Raw genomic sequence first — 20904 nt, forward strand, 5'->3', positions numbered from 1 at the left:
AGACTGACAAAGCTTTGGGGCTTTCATGACTCGATTGTTCCAAAGAGACTAGAGGATCAGTCGGGCTGTGTATACCTGTGGAAAGAAAACGGCTAACCCTGAACACAGAATAATGCATTCAATTAGTTTTGTATTCTAGTTTTATTCTAAAGAGTCTACAGATCATGTCCTTCCTTTGTCCTATTTTCAACACTGTGCGTGACTTTCCCACTACCAGGAAGACTAGAGATTATTAAATAAAGACATCAGTGAATCAGAGCCTCCACCCAAAGGCATTGGCAGAGTATGGCGCTGAATTGTCCATCAGTGTCACAGCACTGATTTATTTATTTAATACTTGCTGGTATGGCAGTTTTGGTACTTGTCTCCTGGGGTTTTTTGCTATCAGAAGCTGTATTTGTCAGTGTGTGCATATGCGCACACATACTGTCCTGAAAGTGTGTTTGATGTCAGCTCCGAATGTTCCTACCAATTCTTGAATCTAGCAGGGTTTAGGCACTTTTAATTATTACAAAGTGCTCTGGTACTCTTTTCCCTTCCTCCTACTCTCCGCCATCAGCTTATCTTCCCTCTGTGGCTGGCTGTTTCATGCATTATTTAAGAGCTGACTATTACAATTAATTTTCTGCCATTCTATCTCACCTTTTCCTCTCTTCATAGCTCTGATGGTGATACCTGACCCTTTCCAGACGTCTTTCACTGGTTTGTGGATCTTTTGTGTATAGAAAGATTGAAACATATTTATCCATAGTGGGGTAAAAAGAAAATGAAGCTTCTATGTTTCTTTTTTTATTAGGTTCTATTCATAATTACATCTTGACATTTGCCTTGACTCGGCTATATTTGAATATACATTACATGTTTAAAGAAAAACTCATACATGTAAAACTCAGAGAAGCAATACTTTCTTTACTTAATTTGAAAAGACCCAAGCTTTGACAAATGACCATTCTAAACGAAATGTATCCTCTCGGATAATGTACAAATTATTAGTTTTTGCTGTTTTTCCAATCTCCAAGTTACTGCATTGAAACTATCTCGTTGGCCAGTCATGCCTGAAAAAGAATGGCACTTTTTCGCATACGCTCATAGCTTACCCCTCGGCTGTCTCCTCGTTCCAGATCCGATCAGAAGGAAACCAAAACCAAAGCTCCATCCCACCTTAGACACTTGAAAAAAGACTCAATGACAAACTGGGAATAATGGCTGTCGATCGCTGAAGCATGGCGTGCGTGCGAGCGTGCGTGCGTGCGTGCGTGCGTGCGTGCGTGCGTGCGTGCGTGCGTGCGTGCGAGGTGTCATTGTCTCTTTGAACCTCCCGCTCTGGTGGCTTTCTCTACAGGGAAAACTGCCCAGGCCCTGGCTTATCATTTTTTTGTCTCCTAAAGACCAGTGTCTGTGAAATGTGTGAATTACTCGTGGCAAACCGGTTGTCCTTTCTCCCGCGATTATCATTTACATTATTGTGCATGCACCTTGCTCATACCGCTGTTTTTAAAAGGTCTCCATTAATGAACAAAAGCCGGAACACGGCTTAATTACTGGGTGTATTATAAAATCAGAGTAGTGCAAAATTCACGGCCTCACTTAATCACATGGACTAAATACTTTTCGAAATGTCCTTGAAAGTGTGCATGATACGAAATATTACCTAAATGTTCTAAAGTTATGTGAATTTGCATTTGTTGGAATTATTGTCGAGCATTAGCTCGCAGCAAGCGTACTCCAGTTCTCCATGGGTTTTTTGTTGTGCTAGTTGTGACTTATTATCCCTGTTTATGTTATGTTTTTTAGGATAAAAAATGGCTGTGTAATGTTTCCATTTCTGTTCCCTTTCCATTAACAAGTACTTCACAACAGGTTCCATTTTCGAGCTACCTCTGAAGTACGTACGCACAGTGTGCATAATCACTTCTTTACAGTGGTAAAAGGATATGTGGTTAAAAGCTTTGTGGGAAAGGAGACTTGACAGTCCACAAGCAGGCATATCATGATTTCTTGTCAGATATTGCCTATTTGTGTCTTTGTGGGAAGGTACGAATTATACAATGGAAAGCTTCGGTAGTATTAAATCAAACGCTTTGCTCAAAGCATAAAGGGAGTATAAGTATACTGTATAGTAAGATGTTGAATAAAATAATGCAGTCCATTTAGTCCTTTCAGAACCAGGCTGACAAGGTTATTGATTCCGCATAAGATCCACCTCGTAGATGTAGCTCATTTATGTGGCCTTTGACTTGAAATACAATGGCTTGGATTTTTAATCAATCAATTGAGTCCATTGTGATCTATACTCACATCTCGGGTCAATGACGCACATCATGCACATGCATGTGGGACCTTTATGAAGTGATTTCTTCCTTTTTGAGACTGTTCATAGTTTATGATAGGATTACAGTTTTTATCCTGCTGGTGCTGAGCATTATACCCTCTGATGTGGCTCAATGCTTTTGTCCCTGGGAAAAACCGACATGTGTGGGTCCCTATGCGTTTGCTCTCTCACACTTTCGTTCTGTTGGCTCTTCTCTCTGACTTTGTTGCTCTGGTCTGTATCTCAGCGTCTGCTTTGGAAGTAAATGAAGGCAAATTCCTTCAAGTTTCACTGCATGTAGCATTCTTGCTTTCTTGCTTTGACATTTTTACTGCACTCTCAGAAACCCGGCTTCTGTTTCTGCCTTCCTCTTAAAAACCCAGAACACCATCTGTTGTCATTAGTGTCCAACAACCATGATGTAGCAGGGCTGCTGTCTCTGGCTGCCTCTCTCTTACAATCTTTTTCACCCACTGCCTGTAAATCTTTGAAAAAGGCCAAACGTCCATATTAAAATACATTCAATTGCAAACACGAATATAATGATGACGAAAAAGATGATGGTGTTAAACATGAGAAAGTTGTGTTTTATGTCCTTGCTTTCCACCATCCAATCTTTTTAACATTATGTCTCTTTTTCAAATTTGGATCAAATATGCACCTGGACTAAAAACAACTGAATTTGATGGTGAAAGGTCATTGCCACTGTGACCCCCCAAGATATTTCTTTGAAATAATGCTCATTTGGACAATTTCACACAAATGTCTCATACCATAAAAATATGGTGGTGAGATTTTAGACAGACATGGATGTGAACAGCAACTTGTTAGCAGAAGGATACATTATAGTTCTTAGTTATTCTTAAACTTTAAATGTTTTGATGGTTAATGTAATATTTTATTTATTTGTCTTTCTCCTTTTTTCTCTCTCTATCATAGATCACATAAAGCGGAAGATTCGGCGGCGGCCATCTTGGGGGCGGGGCATCATTCGTAAGAAGAAGACTTACAAAAAAGGAATGGACGAGGAGGAAGAGGAGGAGGAGCCCGAGGCCGAGGTGGAAGCTGTAGGGCCCAGTGACTCGTGTTTAACGCCGGACGAGGAATCATCATGTGACACCATGGGACCCCAGCCCAATGGCCACCATCCCCATGTCCCCTCTACGGAAGAGGAGAGCTCCAACGAGCCCCCTGTTGCAGCTCCTGCTGAACCTCCAGATGACAGCGAAGCCCAAAAAGAGCAAACGCCTACGGAGGAGGAACCCTCGGCAAAAAAGGCAGAGCCTGAGAACACAGAGAAACACAGTGAGCCGCTTCGCCTCAGTGGCAGTTCTCAGCCCCAGGCAGATGGGGATGGCCAGTCCAAGAAGGCTGACTTCCAGCCGTCAATTGAATTGTCCAAATCTTCAGATGCTGAGGTCCAGCCTAAGCACACAGAGGGTGTCTTAGTATCACAAGCAGACTGTGTGAATGGAAACGAGTCAATGGACAGCCTGGACTCACACAGCCTCCAGGGGAGCAGCGAGGGTGAGAAAAGAACTGCTCATAGCACGGCTCAGTGCTCTAATGAACCAGAACTGGAAGATCACAAAGATAAACACGAGAGCAACCCAACTCAGGAGCACCCTCCCCAGGATGGGAGAGCAGAAACAGGAAATGTTGTGGAACATCAACATACAGAAGGTATAATGCTACACCTTGAGGCTTCTGTGATCTTAAATAGAATTAGAAATTGGAAAATAGAGCTCTTTCTCCCTTTCTTTCAAACGCAACTATTGCCAACATGATTATCAGGATTATTTTGATCAATATTGAGACAAGCATAATCTATAACGAAGAAGTAATTGATTTGGGGTTGGGACACACTATTTCAATCAGACTAACACATTGAAACAAACACAGCAGTTTCACTTCATGCTGTATTATAATGCTGCAAAAGAACAAATCTTATTTCAAACTAAGAAGAGTCCTTATTTTTAGAGCATCTCCTAGGACCAAATTAGAAGGTACATTGTGCTAAAACTTTTTTGCCCAAAATAGAATAACAAAGGCACTGCTTTCACTTTCACTCTGTGCTACATTCCTGCTAATTACCAGATGTTAGCATGAAAATAAGTTTCTTCCTCACCTGTACTCAGCGCAATTTAGTTTAACGGTCTACTTTGAAAGCACCCGTTTCGTGATAATAATGAATAAGTGATAAACTGTGCAGACTTCATCTCAAGTATTATTATATTATTATTTTTGTATGTTTTCAGCATTCCTTGAAAATGTAAATATATACAGCACTAAACATTGAATCCAAATGCTGTTGTTGCTGGATGCATGTTGTATTTGAAGTAATGAGTTACGGGTCACAGATGAGATTTGAAAGGACATCTTTCAAGGCAAGGCAATTTTATTTATATAGCACTTTTCAGCACGTGGCAATTCAAAGTGCTTTACAGATTAAAAGCAAAAGACATTTAAGAACAAATACAGCATAAATACATTATTAAAAAGGCATTTAAAAACAGGCATAATAAGCAAAGGTAATGAAATAAATAAATAAAAATAAATAAATACACTCTTCAGCTACTCGTTTTAGGTTCCTCATTTCACTTGCTAATCAGTTGATCTTCACAGTAGATATGCAATTACGCAAGTTAACAAAATCTGTTAATTTGTATACATCCAGTCAGTGCTTTGTCCACCACCTAATTACGACGATGAATTACTTTTTTGATTACTACCCAGCTCCTGTGATTTGCACTCGGTTAAGCTTTTAAAGTAGAGAGAGGACATGAATTATGCAACATAAGTCATACAGAATATAGAAATGCTATCCTCTGGCTTAGCAGATAGTATAATTCAATGGAGAAACCCCACATGCTTGAAGCTACGAGTACCATTGTAGACACCCGTCAGCTTCTAGATAATGTATTCTGACTTCTTTTTTTTTGTCTATAAAAGATTCACAATTGCCATGAGCCATTATGCCGTTTCTATTGTTGAGTCAGAGATAAGCCAAAAGGTTTATGGGTGTGATTACAGGCCTGTGGTTTGGCTTGTGACGGCTAGGGGCCAGCTGGAAAGCCGAGGTAATGGCGCTCCTAGAATATGGAGAAGCCATCAGAGGATGGCACGATCAGCAAACGGTACAAAAACAAACCAGGGCTCCTCAAACAACAGACAACCCAGCCACTCCGCCCCCGCACTCATTACAAGCTGAGCCAGGCATTTTGCTTGCATCAAAGTGTCGCTTGAGCGCTGTTATAAATGGACAGAAAAAAGACCAAATGTGAAATATTGTAGCTGCAAGTACTTTAATATGTATTCTCTTCACGTATTGCATTCATCTTGTAGCCATGGCAGTTGGAATTTATTTCCTAGTTTGTGCTATTCGGCAGTTCGTGACTCCGAAGAGGCTTTTAAATTTAGCCGACCCCTTCATTGTAGGATGTTTTTGATGTAACTCACATGGTCAACCCTTCTTCCATCAATAATCCATTTGTCTTTTTATAGGGGGTTCCACAGCCGAGATGTCAGAGCAGCTGAAGGGAATTACTGAAAGGACGGAGGAAGAGCCACAACCAGCCCCCCCTCATCCTCCTTTAGTGGTTGACCACCAGCGACTTGCGGTAAATATTTCTATAAATCAGTTATTTTCTCCATTATTTATGTTTCGGTACATGGATTTCTCGGTCTGAAAGCTGCACTAGGGTCGTGGTTTAGCAAGTTATCAATATAGTGTGGAAACTAAAGAAAGCACACGTGTTAATAATAATACTAAATAATGTACGCTGAATTTCTTACAGCTGATACATTTCAGGGTCCTGGTAGTGTGCCTGCTAGTTCACCGTCACACTTTCATGACTAACTGGGACGCTAAAATAAAACAGATTCATCATTCTAGCTATTAGCAACACCTGTGCTCTTCTTACTAGCGAAAGTAAACGCTGGATTAATCATCCAGATTATACTGTCTGCCCTCCATCTTTAAGAAGGTCACCTAAAAAGCAATAATTGCCTACAGACTGGAGACACATGAAATCAGAGAAACGTGTGTGTTCTGTTTTGACACTGTCTAAGAGCTGATTTCAAAGTAAAGACAATGTGAAGCCTTTTTCTAATGTAAGGTCACCACCTAGCACCACATTTCTGGAATGTGTGCATATCTGTACGTATTTTTGTAATTACATTTGAATATGATAGTCTCCAGCAGCGTGAAATGGATGTATGTTGATTGAAATGCACTCCTTGCATGAAAAAAAGCCTAAGCATTTTTTATTTCTTTAGTGATGGATGGTCATTTAAAGAGAACGTCCCTCTCAAATGGTGTTAGTTGTAAACATGGAGATTTTCAACATGATGCTGAGTATTCATCCTCCGCCTTGTCATTTATCCTTTGTAGTTATGGGAGCGTTTGTTGCTGTGGGGTTGGAATTTTACGAGAAAAAAGACACACAGACATCTGCATCAAAGCTTAAAGGGAACCACATTTACTATTCAGCTCTGACAATTTGTTAGAACTACCCTCATAGCCACTTAAAACACTATCTTACAAACAAAGATTTCCGCTTTTTTAAAACCCCAAAGCGTGCCACATTACAATGTTGCTCGATTCTACACGCTCATCATTCTAATACAGACCATGAAGGATGTAACAGCTGGGCCGATTTGGCTTTGTGCACGGACTGCTTATTGGAGAGTTAACAGGTACTGTGATCTGTGTCAAAGCAATGATGTGGTAACAGGAAGATGAACACGGTCACACAAAATGTCCACGCTCATTTATTAAGATCGTGATCACTTTATGCACTCGGCTGTTTAGGCAGTTAGGAACCATTGTCGATGTGTTGGAGCCCTCGAAGAACATCACACATTCTGAAAATAATTTAACAAATGAAATATTTAAGCAATATTAATAATGTAGCAACAAACCGTGTTGGAGACATAAAACCCAGATTTTACACTGTAGCCTTATATTAATACAAAGTACTAAGGCTATGAAGAGACAGTAGGTACTTTTCATAAAAAATAAACAGCTCAACATCGAACCCATTAATAAGAAGATGTTTACATTTGGAATTATTGTTTTATCAGAGCCAGCTGTGGTACACTATCACATTTTGCAACAATCCAATTAGATTGATTTTTGAAAATAGGGGTTATAATCTAAGAAATCTAACCAATATGCTTTTTTTCTTTTTTCAATTTAAGTTAGTTCGGGTGCTTGTTTTAATTTCCTTGGCACTGTGGATGTTTTTTTTTGTTTCTCCTCACTTCAGCAATGTCTCCCAGCTGCTGTTCATTTCCATGCTCCAGATTGGTCACCTATTGCGCAAAAAGACTGTTGAATCCTTTTTTTGCATGCACACATTAAAATGCAAATCAGCAGAATGAACAAGCCCTTTTGTTCTTTGGTTAGAATGCTGTTAGAAATGGCATTGACAATCATCCTTGGCTTAGGCCTACTCCTTTTGAAGGCTAACCGTTCCTGTTATCTTAAGTGGGCCAGCCGACGAAGCTTCACCCGCCATGCCATTTTCTTTCAGGCAAACCCTGTCCCAATGTGCTCTGAATGGCGCTCGTTTAAAACCCTTCATTTGGCATCTTATTTCTCCGTGATTTCTATAGCTTCCTAACATAGAAATGGTTGAATAGAATGGTTGTCCGGATAATGCGAAGTCCTGCATTATTTGAGCTGGGCCTGGAAGGCAGCACATACATTGAAGTTTTTTTGTGGAATGGGACACGAGGTGGGAAAACTCAATCATGTATGTCGAGCCTTAAGCTTCCTCGACATCCATAGGTCTGCTGCTGTCACACTGCCCTTATCAGATGGATAACTTCTGAGCCTTATCCCTCTTTTCCATACACCCTATGGTCCTGCCACGGTCTTTCTTCCCCCTTTTCATCTTTCGTACATCAATTTTGTATCCTCGCTATCTGAACACGGAGGGAGCCAATTACACTGGCAGACCGTTTCACATCTCTCAATCAACAGGTGCTCTTCCTGCGACATCTGAAGGAAACAAGGGTTATGACTGAAACATGAGCTTCTCTCTGCCTCACTACATCCACCAACTTGTCCCAGGATGTGTTCCAGTAACGGAGAGCATATGAAGCAGCTCTGTGTTTTTATTCCCCCCGCACAGTCACGCTAGGGTCCCACCTAATACCCCAAGTGTAAATTGGAGCCTCGGCTGAGTGGGCTCCCCTGACAGCTCTTCTCCCTGATCAAGTTAGGGCTGCTTGGTTTCAGGGCGCTCTGTGTAGTGTAATTCATGTAAAAGAAAGTGTTCTTCTGACATGTGCTTACTCCTTTCCTCCTTGCTTCGAAGTGACATCCAGCTATCAAGCCATTATCTAGTGGCTTTTTACCCATGCCCCACAAGGCTGCTGGGGAGTGTGTTTTTTGTCTTCTAAAACCTCACTCCCATCGTTCAAACTGATTGACAGACTTTTTTTGGCCTGAACTAAGTGCTTCAACTGGCTGCCCCTGTGAGCAGCCACACAGTGCGCTAATCTGGAGGTTTATTTGTTAGTGGGGGGAAGATGGGACATATCTGAGAGAAACAGATCGTGAAAAGAGGGGACTGTGAATAATTGCTTTTTCATCCCCGGCTTACGGAACAAATTGAATATCCGGTGTGCAGGATGAGAGTCACCATTTAAGCAGACATTTGTTGGCAGGGGCTCAGATTGGCATGCCGCCTGATTTCTATGGGGGCCCGCAGTGAGTGTTATACTGTTGCTTCAGCCATTGATTGCTGAGCGCTGATTATTTCTGACTTTTAAGTTGATGGAAGAGGCTCTGGAAACTCTGTGGAATTAAACACCATCCGAATGTTATGAGTTTGTTCACATAGCCTACACTCAAAGCCTTTAGGACAGAGATTATTATTAGTATTATTTCAGTATTAGCATCCCGCCTTTCAAAACCCTGTCTCAGTTATTTTCCCTGATTCACTTACTAAAATCAAGTTCTTGTTGTTATTGCCCGTTTCACTGAAAGGACGCTCTCCGGATCAAAATGAATTCCTCAGCATGAATAAATAGGTCCTGAGGCTTGCGTCTCCAACTGCTCCAAAGCGTCTCTCATTGTCAGCTGTTTTCTTCCATCAATAATCAGACACTTGTCCACAGATGGACTGGGAGAAGTGTTGTTGATGATTGCAGATGAGAATTCAGAAACCAGAAAATCCAATCTGGGCCCGGCAATCTTTCCTTCATCTCACCAAGAACACACAGATTATCGACTGCTCTTCTGTTTTCTTTAGCAGCTGTCTAGAAGGAGCCAGTGTTTCTAGTTGCTGGCACAGCATGGAGTCTTTTGGCTTGATGCTTTAGCTATTACAGCATGTCAGGATTTCCTGTTTTAGAGAAGCCTGTCAACAGAAATTGCCCCATTTCAGTTTTTGTCATCGTCCCTCATTTTTAGTACCAATAGCAACGGGGGGGGGGGGGCTCTGGCAAAGTATTCATGCCACATGTCTGATCAAAAGAGAACAGTTTAATGGTAGTGCTGGACCAGCGTTTGATTGTCAATAAAAATAGATGGTGTTTGAAGTGCTTCTTTTATTTCCATTCATTCCCACTGATGGCCTTGACAATGTGGCTATTTGCATGTAATTGCACTTCCAATGCGGCGCCTCTTGGCCATGCATGTGACGGCCAGCAGCTCACACAACATAAACATACAAGTCTCTTGTGTTCTCTTTATATATTCTTTAGTAGTTTGCCTCCTCGCCAAGCCTTTATGCTGTTTTATTCTGACCCTTTTTTCCAGTTCTCACACTTCATACATCCCACTCGAGTAAAGCCTTAGAATTTGTGGATTTTTAAAACGTACATAAACAGAATGTTTAACAACGCTTTTTGTTGCTTTTGCCAACCATGGTACATTTTATAGTATAGCTTTACAGTACTAGCTTGCAATTGGAAGCAAAATGGCATTTAGCTTGATGTAAAAATTGTGCAGTAGCCAGAGGGAATATAATGCTATTAGGATGCTATTACATTTGTTAGATAATACTTCACCCTGGCTTAGATTCACACCTCGTCTATTAACTAACACATATTACTCTCTGGCCAGTTAGCGTCTTACATTTTGCTTTCAATTACCACAAATTAACGATGAATATAAAAGGGCTCATGTTTACAGGTTCAACATCACCCAGTTCTTTTAAATCCATTGAAGACAGAAATCAAGGAGACATTTTCACGGCTATATATGCGTGTGTATATTCAGAAAATATATTCTCATAATGCATAACTTATATGTATGAGATGCTTAGTGCTTGGTCAGCACTGTTCAACACCCTTCCCATAACCCAATACACACACAGACACACTGTTTGTTGCTTCTACACATGTAGGACATTGCATTGATTAACCTTTATTTCCCTTGAGGTTTACCCTACGTTTAACCATAGCTGGTCAATACATGGTCCTTTCCTTAACCTTTACCTAATCCTAACTTTTTGGATATATTCACTTTTATGCCTTTCGGTTTTGCCTTCGTTGCATTCATTGTGAAAACATCAGATCATTTTACAGGGTTATGTGGTTTGGGGTTATTTGTGTAAAGTCAGTGCTGCGAGTTTCTCCAGCTTTTATTACCTTTTTGATATTGGATCCCTGCTGTCTTGAATCCATAAAATATTACAATTATTTCCTCTAGCCTACATACGGTACATTGTATTTGTCTCGTACTTATATGCTTTATTGAATAGAATCTTTATTATTATTGAAAAAAATGTTGCCTGAAAACTTGTCAATGGAAAAGGAGAACTAAAGGCTGCTAAAGGTATACAAATGATTAGTTTATATTCATTTCAAACATGGACATCAGTGATGTAACTACTAGTTCTAGTATGGTTCAGATAGGTACAGGTAAAATGTTCTGCAATAATAGCCAAAAAGACAATGCTTTATTGGAAGTGTATGAAGAACTAGAGAATGCAATTCCTGAAGAAACTGCTAGTGGGAATGCTTTATGCTGAAATATAATGTGTAAGAAGAAAGTGAATAATCAGGAATATTTGGATGACTGAATGGTTTCCATATGAATGAATATTATGTTAAAAAGTAGCATGAAACTCCAAATGTATAAATAATGTTAAAGATTTAAGGCTTTGAATGTAGAATGTTATTCGTAGGAAAAGTTGAAAATGCAAAAAGAACTGGTGAAATAGTAACATTTGGCACATTTTATTTTGAAAAACCAGAACATGAGGGAAAAAACGATATAAAACGTTTCAAATCAATTACTAACAAATTATATTCAGTAAAACCACGAGTGAAAAGGTGAAAATCTGTCAAACAATACATGAAAAAAACTATATAAAACTGTTTGAATCAATTACTAACAAATATACAATTACTAACAAATATATAGCAAACCCAGTTGATCATGTATTTTACTTCTCAGTGGCAGGTTTATGGCTTGGTCACTTCTTGCCAACCACAGGGTGAAAAACAGGGAGAGAGAACATTTAGAAGAGAGAACAGATAAGAGCAGGAAAGACGGGCTGAGATCTTAAGACCAGCAAACCCAGTTGATCATGTATGTTTAATGCCTCGTGGGCAATGTTAATGATTGGCCTTGGTACAGTGCGAATTCTAGACCAGAGAGCGTTAAATACAGGTAGAAAGAAGGCAGAGACAGCAGACTAAGTAGGACAGATGAGATGGGGTGGGGATTGGAGAAACAAAGCTGAAGGCAGGTTCAGTCGTCTTCTTCTGCAGAGTGTGACCCAGAAAGAAGAAAAACAATAATTAATTAATTCTCTCTCACACACCCACCCACACACACACACACACACACACACACACACACACACACACGCACACGCACACGCACACGCACACGCACACGCACACACACGCACACACACACGTGTTGGAAGCAGTAGGATTGGCTTCAACCCATTATGAAGGCTTTAAATGTGAATAGATAATATTTGAAATATTTAGAAAAACACAAGGATAAAATGCAATGCTGAATTTTGAAGTTCAACAGCAACCATGATGTATAAAGTATGTAACAAAATCCTAATTGCACATTCTGTATGAGTATGAACCAGTGGAAAAAAGTTTCAAATGAAAGAAAAGGCAGCAGATTGTAGCTGTATCCATATGAACTAATAACATATAATACCATCAATATATGAAACATGTGGAAGAAAGTCTGAATTACATTTTACAGGTGTGTTTTTGTCCAAGTGTGTTTGAAGCAATGGTAATTATGATATACTTAAAAAATGTCTGTTTCTTTAGGTCAGATGTTTATAGTGATTTGTTTTAATACAATGAATATTTGTTTTATATTCTAAACTGCTGAAGGTCTTCCCAAAATCCAAGAAACTTGTCAAAGGCCAAAACATTTGCTGTGGTTTCAGACCTTGAATAAAGAAATCAAGAAAATTAGCTAATAATAATCTTTTAACCCCGATTGTAAATCCAACGAGAACTTACTGAAATTAGTCTGGAAACTGAGGAGCACATTTTCTTCATCTTTTAGGACAGTTAACCACAGTCTAGTGATGTGCTCTTGTTCATTTCATTTCCGATTGTCTTTACTCACCAATCAAATGCAGATTCTTTGTGTTCTTCTTGTCTGTAAGAGGAAGCAAGATGTTAGTCTTACATCTTTTTATTTCTGTAATGATGTGTTGAACAACAGATACAACTCCCTGTATTTAGCCTTAACTGTCAATAATGTAAACAAGCTATTTAATATGTAATACTGCACACTTCAGCCAAATGTGTTAATCAATAATACAACTATTTATCATGTTTAAGTAACAGTTACGTTGCTGTTAACAGCATTCCCACTAAAATATTGCCAGGTAGATTTTGGATACAATTTGCCACATTATGATACACATTACGCCAATCATAAAAGATTCGTATTGATATATTTTTTAATATTTCGCCGGACTTTAGTCAAGGTATACATGAATGTCTTCTTAAGGTCCTTACACACCAAGCCGATTTTCGATGTCGATAGATGTCGGGCCGTCGATGAGCATCGTGTCGCCCTACTCAGATTGGTGGGTCAAAAATCTGAGATTTCATTTAGCTCCAGCTCTCGACACAGGTTCGGGAAAGCCCCATGAGCTTCTCGCTGTAGAGTGAAAATGGAACACACACGCTATTTGTTGTTTGTTTATATCACGCAGTCTGTTCTTCTTGTTCCGTCGGGACGTGTTCTTTGGTTTCAGTTTGGTGTGTAAGGACCTTTTAGAGAAGGCTAATAGCCCCTCAAATCTGGGGATTTTTTAGTCGTATTAGAGATTCAAGTAATTGTTTTTACTCCAACTAAAAACAATCTTGATATTGGTCATTTAACTATTTATTATTTTATGTATTATTGCCACTTAACATTGGAATGATCAGGACAGTGCATTCAACAAATAAACGTCTCTTCACTATTGTCAATAGTTAGGAGGAAAGTAGATTCAGAAAGTGTTTAGGAAAGCCACTTATTAAACAGGATTCACTACATTATGGCCTTGTCTTGGTTTAGTGTATATCCTGGCCATGAAACCGGCCATGAATCGCTAAGCTCTACATCGATTTCACACAACTTATTTTATTGATCTTTGCCCTGAAGTTTTATTTCTTATTTATTTATATCCCAACTGTTATATTTCATGTACATGATGTGAATGGGTCTCAGATGTGCTGTTACTGAAAAAGATGACCCTTTTCATAATACACAGATATTGCTTTTTGGGGTTCAACCCCCCTGTAGCGTGTTACTGTATATAGGTTTTTGTGCATGTAAATGGTCTGCAAAGGCTAATAATAGCTAGTTTCTCTCCCACACACTTCTACGAAACCCAGAGCAGACTGGGCTCTGATTGGTTGGCTGGCTGCACGCTGTAAAGATTATATGAGAAAAATAAACCACTTCTTCAACATTAAATCATTTAAACACGTCTCAGTAGAGGCACACAATACAAATATGAAACCTGAAAGAATTTGCATAATAGGGCCCCTATAAAAACATAATTTTGTAAAATAATATCAGGGGATTGCGTTCACTAACATGTCAAATAATATTGTATTTAATTAAGATTTTGCCCAAATTACCTACCACATAATATGATAAATCTTTCCCACATCCAATTTACCAAAAGTGGCTGCACACCAACAAGTGCTTGGATTATTCCAGTGGTTTGATGTTGTTAAAGCCAAACATTTTAGATGATTTGTCAACCCCAGCAAGAGTTTTACATGCCCATCCAAAAGGGATGACCATTTCATCTTAATGTGCTGAGACCATGGTAATATGATGGTCCCTGACCCTCATGACAATATCTATATTGCATTACCTGTGTGACCGAGCGCCCTGTAAGCCACATTATCTCCCGCTGTAACGTCTTCCTCAGCAAATCCAAATGCCACATCTCACTGCCCACATTTGTGGCATTCATGGTAACGAGCAAACCAGAGTCATTTATAAATCTTTTTTTACTAGTGTTAAAGAAGAAAATAAATCAAAGTTAGGAAAGGAAGACGGGGTTGAATTGTTCTCTCAGAGGTAGGCATTGAAGGCTAAATAGTGTCCCTGGTGACAGTGACCGTAGGGCTTCAAATCCTTGTTTTTTTCTCGCACTGCCTTTTTCTCTCACTCACTACTGAGGAAAGCTCTTCACACACACACACACACACACACACACACACACACACACACACACACACACACACACACACACACACACACACACACACACACACACACACACACACACACACACACACACACACACACACACACACACACACACAGCTACTAGCACATCCTTCCATGATCAAGGAGGGAGAAACTCCACTGTATTACAGTTACCTCCATTGTTTTGGTTTGAAAGCTATTAACACATAACTATAATACCATCAAAATATTGCGTTTACATAATAGCAATATTAGTTTTTATTTTCTTTCTGGAAGAATTTAAGACATTGGGGTGAGATAAATACAATATTTTACTAATTATGTTTTGAGGAGCAACTCGACACCAATGGAAATTCTTGCATTTTCTGGCATGAATAGTTTGGGAAATGAATTAGGTTAGAGCAGGAGTGGTTTTGTTATCTGCAAGTAATCCTAACCTGGCCTGGAGGTCACAAGAAATATGAGGAAATATAGGCACACCTGTGCAGAAGGGGTGATGGTGTGACTAGAATTGACATTTCATCTGGTCCATAGGCCAGGGTTTAAGTAGCAGAGCTGTAACATGGTGTGAAGACGTGTGATGGTGCCCAGTCCCTAAAACATCCCTTCTGTATTGTTCCATGTGTATTTTCACTAATAATGAGAATGTAATGAGTGGTTGTGTTGTTTTGCATTTTTATTTTGGTTAATGCAATTTTAATAGTGCAATTGTCTGGTTAGAATTCTGCACAAATCATCATTCATGAGCATAAACCCAGTATTAAATCTATTGTGCTATGATAAACTCCAGGAAGTTAAACTCTCTTTAAGATCTAATCCTATTTTCACAGGCATAATAGTGGTTCTTATAAAACTCCAAATACCATCATTCTGCTTTGTTTGCCATCTGAACAAAGGTGGGGATAGATAGAGATGAGGCTAAAGAAAGGGACGTTGGGAGGGGGAAGATAGGACAGGGAGTTTAGAGGGGTGAGGTTAAATGGTCCATGTCAGTAGCAGTCTTTAACGCATGGGATTACTGCCCCTTTGTGTGCAGTGAGCTCACTCAATCACGGAGGCTGTGTAAGACACACTCTCACCATTTACCCCACACTGTCACAGCCACCCTGATCACGCTGACGGAGGCTGGAGGAAGTACACCGCCGCAATCAGCCAGTCTGACGGTAAAGAAGAGAATGAATTGAGAGGACAAAGAGAGAGGATAGAACGAAGAAAAATACAGGAACAAGAAAAATACGGAAAGAAACACATTGGAAGAAAAAGGAGCCAAAGTGCTGGGTAAAAAAGACACAAGGTGAATAAAACATTGAAGTAGGCAGACGATGCACTTAAAACAAAAATAGAAGGTTTGCTATAAAGAAAGTGGTGAACTGCACTTAAAGCAAGAGATGGGTTACAAAATGAAAAATATAAAGAGATGAAGTGGCAGTCTGATGAAAGGAAAGTCTGGGAAGTGTTTTACAGGAACATTATTTCACATATGTGAGATGGGTTGTAATGATGCTAATCAAAGCTTTTATGCATGTGTTGTTATAATAGGCATCTCATCGTGATGTGCTCTATTCGCACCTCTTTTTATGAGCTCTCATGGCTGGCTTCAAACATGATGGCCTCCTTGAAGAAAGACCAGAGTTGCTGCACAAAAATAATCCAATAAATAAATGCTCGATATAGAGCAGCGGACAGTGCTTTTTGAAAGTAGCTGAGACGATCATTATCACTTCAGATATAAGAGATGCTCGGTGTTCTCAGCCTCTGTATGCACACGTTATTCGTCAAGGGACCTACAGTTATTAGATGGGCCAGGCGGAGGTTTTTTTTTTTTTATGTCAAAGGCATATTACCTGTGAATCCTCCTCCTCCGCAGCCAGATTAAGTTATGGAACTGTGAATATTTGAAAAGGTATTATCTACCGGTACTCAATTACAGGCCGTGTTTCTGGGCTCTTGACTTCAGTATGATAAGCACCTACTACAGAGAGTTGCTAACTTGCAAGAGATTTGAAAAGTTTTCCTTTTTGTTCACCTCATTTGCTTTGTTTAAAGGTAAGCCAATTTACTCTTGTTAAAACATTTATGTAGGTAGTGGCATCATACATAAGTGTTTAGAATGCGTTTATGGCCCTTAGAGTTAAACAGCTACTATGCGTCTAATCCTGTAACATGTGTCATTTCTCACTATTAATATTGTTGGGTTCATTTTTGGGCACAATAATATTTACAGGGTTGTAATGGGTTACTCTGATGCAAATACAAAACCTAAAATAAAAAAAGCTCCATAACAGTGCAGGCCTCTGACAAGCACTAATAATCTCCCCTGTCGGCCATTACTTTTCCTGTCAGCATTGTTGTGGGGGAGATGAAAGAAGAGTAATGCAACAGTAGCCACAGATTGGCTCGACGATCGTCCTTGGAGACTTCCTTGTTGCTTTATAAAGTTTTCTTAAAGGGGGCCTATTATGCTAATTTCAGGTACATATTTGTATTTTCTTCCTCTACTATGACTTCTTCATATGCTTAAATGTTCAAAAAGCTCTTTATTGTTCTCATACGGCCTGTGCTGTAGCACCTCTTTTCACCCTCTGTCTGAGACCAGAGCCCAGTCTGCTCTGATAGGTTAGCTGGTCGACTCTGTTGTGACTGGTCAACCGCTTAGAGATATGTCTGAGATGTATGCCCTATAGCGTACAATATGTTGGAGCGCTAGCCAATAGAAGCGCAAGTGTTACATAGTGATGTCATAAGATTACCGAAGCAAACATAGGATTCTAATCGAGGCGTTTCAGGCAGGAGGGAGTGTGTGTATAGAAAGTGTGTGTGTGTCGTTTCAGTCTTTACGAGTGCTTTTAAATATACAATTCAGCATTAGCCCATTCACACACCTTCATACAGAGGCTGCCATACTACATCTGCTCAGGGAAACCTACCTTCACACACATTCACAAACCAATGGGATCAAGTATCTTGCCCAAGGACATATTGACATGTTGACTGCAGGGGCTGGTGATGGAACTACAGACATTTCAATTCAGACAACCATCCACCTTCTGAGCCACAGAAGTCTATTGTACATGGTGTTGTGGATGTTTTATGTATCTTGTTTTTAGCCGTCACACTTTTAAGAAAAATGTATTTGAAGTGTACTACTCCAGCTTTGGGAAATGACTCAACAGCTAAAGGGCAGCTGATGTTTGTAATTCCCTTTTCCCTAACTCCATTAGAAGTGTTATTGCTGAAAAAGTCAAAAACATCCTTACAAAATTAAGTAATGCTCTAAAGGTCAAATTTGCGGTTATAAGTTAAGTGAGTCTTGGGATTCAGTTTCTATTAAAGTTTTTGTTGCAGTACCGCAGAAAATATGATCTGAGGCAAACATACATACACGTTATTTGTTTAGTACAGCAGGATAATGTTCTGATCACATTAGCAACCCCCTTTTCTAAGATGTAGAAGAAAAAAAAAATTCCTTTTCTGTAACTCAATGAAGAAAGTTTTCTCTGAAAAGTAAAGAATCCTTCAAAAGTGAAGCATTTCTCTGAAGGTCAAATTTGTTCTTATAAATTAAGTGCGTCTTGGGATTCAGTTTATACTAACATGAAGCTGTAGTCTGTCATTTAAACAGAACTCTTAGTCAGATGGAGCACAGTGATTAATACAATGCTAACCTTTTTGCCTCTGTCATTTTGCTTCTGCTCACTGTAATTAGACGTCCTATGGCCCTCTCAGACGTCCGCTGATTAGAGGCTTAGACAAACATCCACGTCTTATTAATATTGACATTGCCGCAGTTTTATACGTTTAACTCTATGGTCACTGTCTCTCTCTCTGAAACACGTAGCGTCTGAGGTTACTCTGTTTGCCTTGTGTCAGTGACGCTACCTTTAATTATTGTGTCTTTCCTGTGTCAGTCCATGCATTCTGATGAGCCCTGTGTTTACACACACACACTGGGTACAATGTGAGAAACGGGTCGATTTAAAAGGGCCGTTGACTGTCCACAATGTTTTAATTAAAGTAGCAGTGAAATGTAAACTTGGTTCTAATTATGATTAGCCCAAATTAGCTGTCAATCTCAACTTAATTGCTTTTGAATAGAGCTAACCTCCAAAATGTCCACCCACCAACATTGGCGCTAAGCTTGTGTGGCCGGTTATTTCGCCCTGTGTTGTTCTCCATAGCCATGTGTGTGGATATCAGGAATAACGTAAACACTGTCTTTATTTGTAATGTCTGTTTGTGTGTCTCTCCTCTCAGGCTCTGCTGGATACGGTGGTGAAGAAGAGTGAAGGATACAGCGTGGAGCAGCTGGAGAGACTCTACTCCCTCCTCAGCCAGAGCATCTACCGGCACCGCAGAGAGTACGAGAAGACCACACTACTGGAGGTCAGAAACACACATTCTGCCTTAACAATTCATTGATTCATCAAGAAAATAATAAGCGTAATAATGATTAGTAAAATAATTGTTATTTGCTTTCCCTTGTGGGAAATAACTATGTGATTATACCTCTCATCTTCCCCGGACGCCGTACATAATGGCAGCCCACTGCTCCTAACACTAGGATGGGTCAAATGCAGAGAAACAATTTCCCCACGAGGGATTAATAAAAGTCCATCATTCTTTCACAATGGTTTCCCTTGTTGATGCCAGCAAGCAGGTAGCAGGTAAACATCTGAACATGGCTCATTCTGTTTTAAGTGAATGTGAGAACCTCTATAAAGTGCTGCAGTAATGAAGTATTTCTGTTTGCTAACCTGGAAGTAAGCATAGCAAGGGCTCCCTGCACTCAACGCAATGGACATTTTCCATTAGCGTTTGAAATATTAGGGAAAATAAGATCTGTGACAAACATTTATAATACCTATTTTTTTTGTTCAGCAAGATAATCTTGACACCACTTTTATAGCAGTTGAATCTTAAAATAAATCGTCAAAAGTAACACTATAAAGCAACATGATTGCACCATGACAACGCCAAACAGCTAAGCTAATGGCCGATTTGTGTCCGGATTGATGAAGTTTAGTGGTCTCATTCAAGTAAAAGCTTAAGACGTTCACCAGTGGAGTATTTCCTCACATACATTATGTCGGAAATCAAAACAAGATCTCATTCAAAAAAACATTGACTTCAAGAAAAGGGAGCTGGGAAGTTATATAACTGGTTAAAGACTCATTCCTGTACAATTCTATTGCAGCTAAGGGACATCTTCTTTTTTGCAATATAAATGATGTGACATTTAAGCTTTGTTTTTACGAGATATTAATGCTGCTTCATAAAAAAGAACAGACTTAAAATGCATAGAATAAACAAGTACGTGCAACACAACCCTTTATTTTCAGAGGCTCCTTATGTCCTGAGTTTAGACGGTTCACACATCATTGATATCACTTATCATTAGTGATCCTGCAAGTCGTTACTGAGGCAAAATGGTCTTACTTCCCTTTTTTGGTGGTGCTGCAGTTTTGTCACCATGTAAGCAGAGTAACTGATTCTGAGTAACACGATGCCAGGACACATGCTGTGACTTTTACTGTGAGGTTTTTTTTGCTTCAAAGGATCTAATGAAGACAGTGGGGACTGTGAGTAAGATAGGGTTCAGGTTGTGTGTGTGAGACATACAGAGATAAGTGAGCCCATGAGCTGGAATCCAAAACAGTAAATAAAAGAGTAATATATTCCTCACAGAGACACAGAGATCGATCAGCCACCCGGTCCGATTCCCTCTCATATATCCCATTTCTTTGCCAGCCCAATTTACACATATTTACACATGATGGTTTTACGCATCACAACCACAAACACAAAGCACACACAATGCACACTACAGCCTCGCACACTACAGCCTCACACACACATCTTCGATTTGGAAGTTTTTCAGTGTGAATCTAGAAGACAATATGTACGTTTTTGAATAGTCATTGTT

The 20904-nt window shown here is 39.6% G+C and overlaps 1 protein-coding gene across 2 annotated transcripts in view; it reads left to right on the plus strand.

The window, feature by feature from the left end:
* The window catches only part of atad2b (ATPase family AAA domain containing 2B), a 99709-nt gene that overhangs the window by 69984 nt on the left and 8821 nt on the right, over positions 1–20904 (plus strand). For both annotated transcript variants that reach the window (XM_079643096.1, XM_079643097.1), the window contains 3 exons: positions 3251–3994; positions 5816–5931; positions 19236–19364. In XM_079643096.1, the coding sequence (XP_079499222.1) occupies positions 3251–3994; positions 5816–5931; positions 19236–19364 (989 nt within the window). The remainder of the gene's footprint in view (positions 1–3250; positions 3995–5815; positions 5932–19235; positions 19365–20904) is intronic.

The sequence above is a fragment of the Notothenia rossii genome, assembly GCF_949606895.1.
Source record: "Notothenia rossii genome assembly, chromosome: 8".
Lineage (NCBI taxonomy): Eukaryota > Metazoa > Chordata > Actinopteri > Perciformes > Nototheniidae > Notothenia > Notothenia rossii.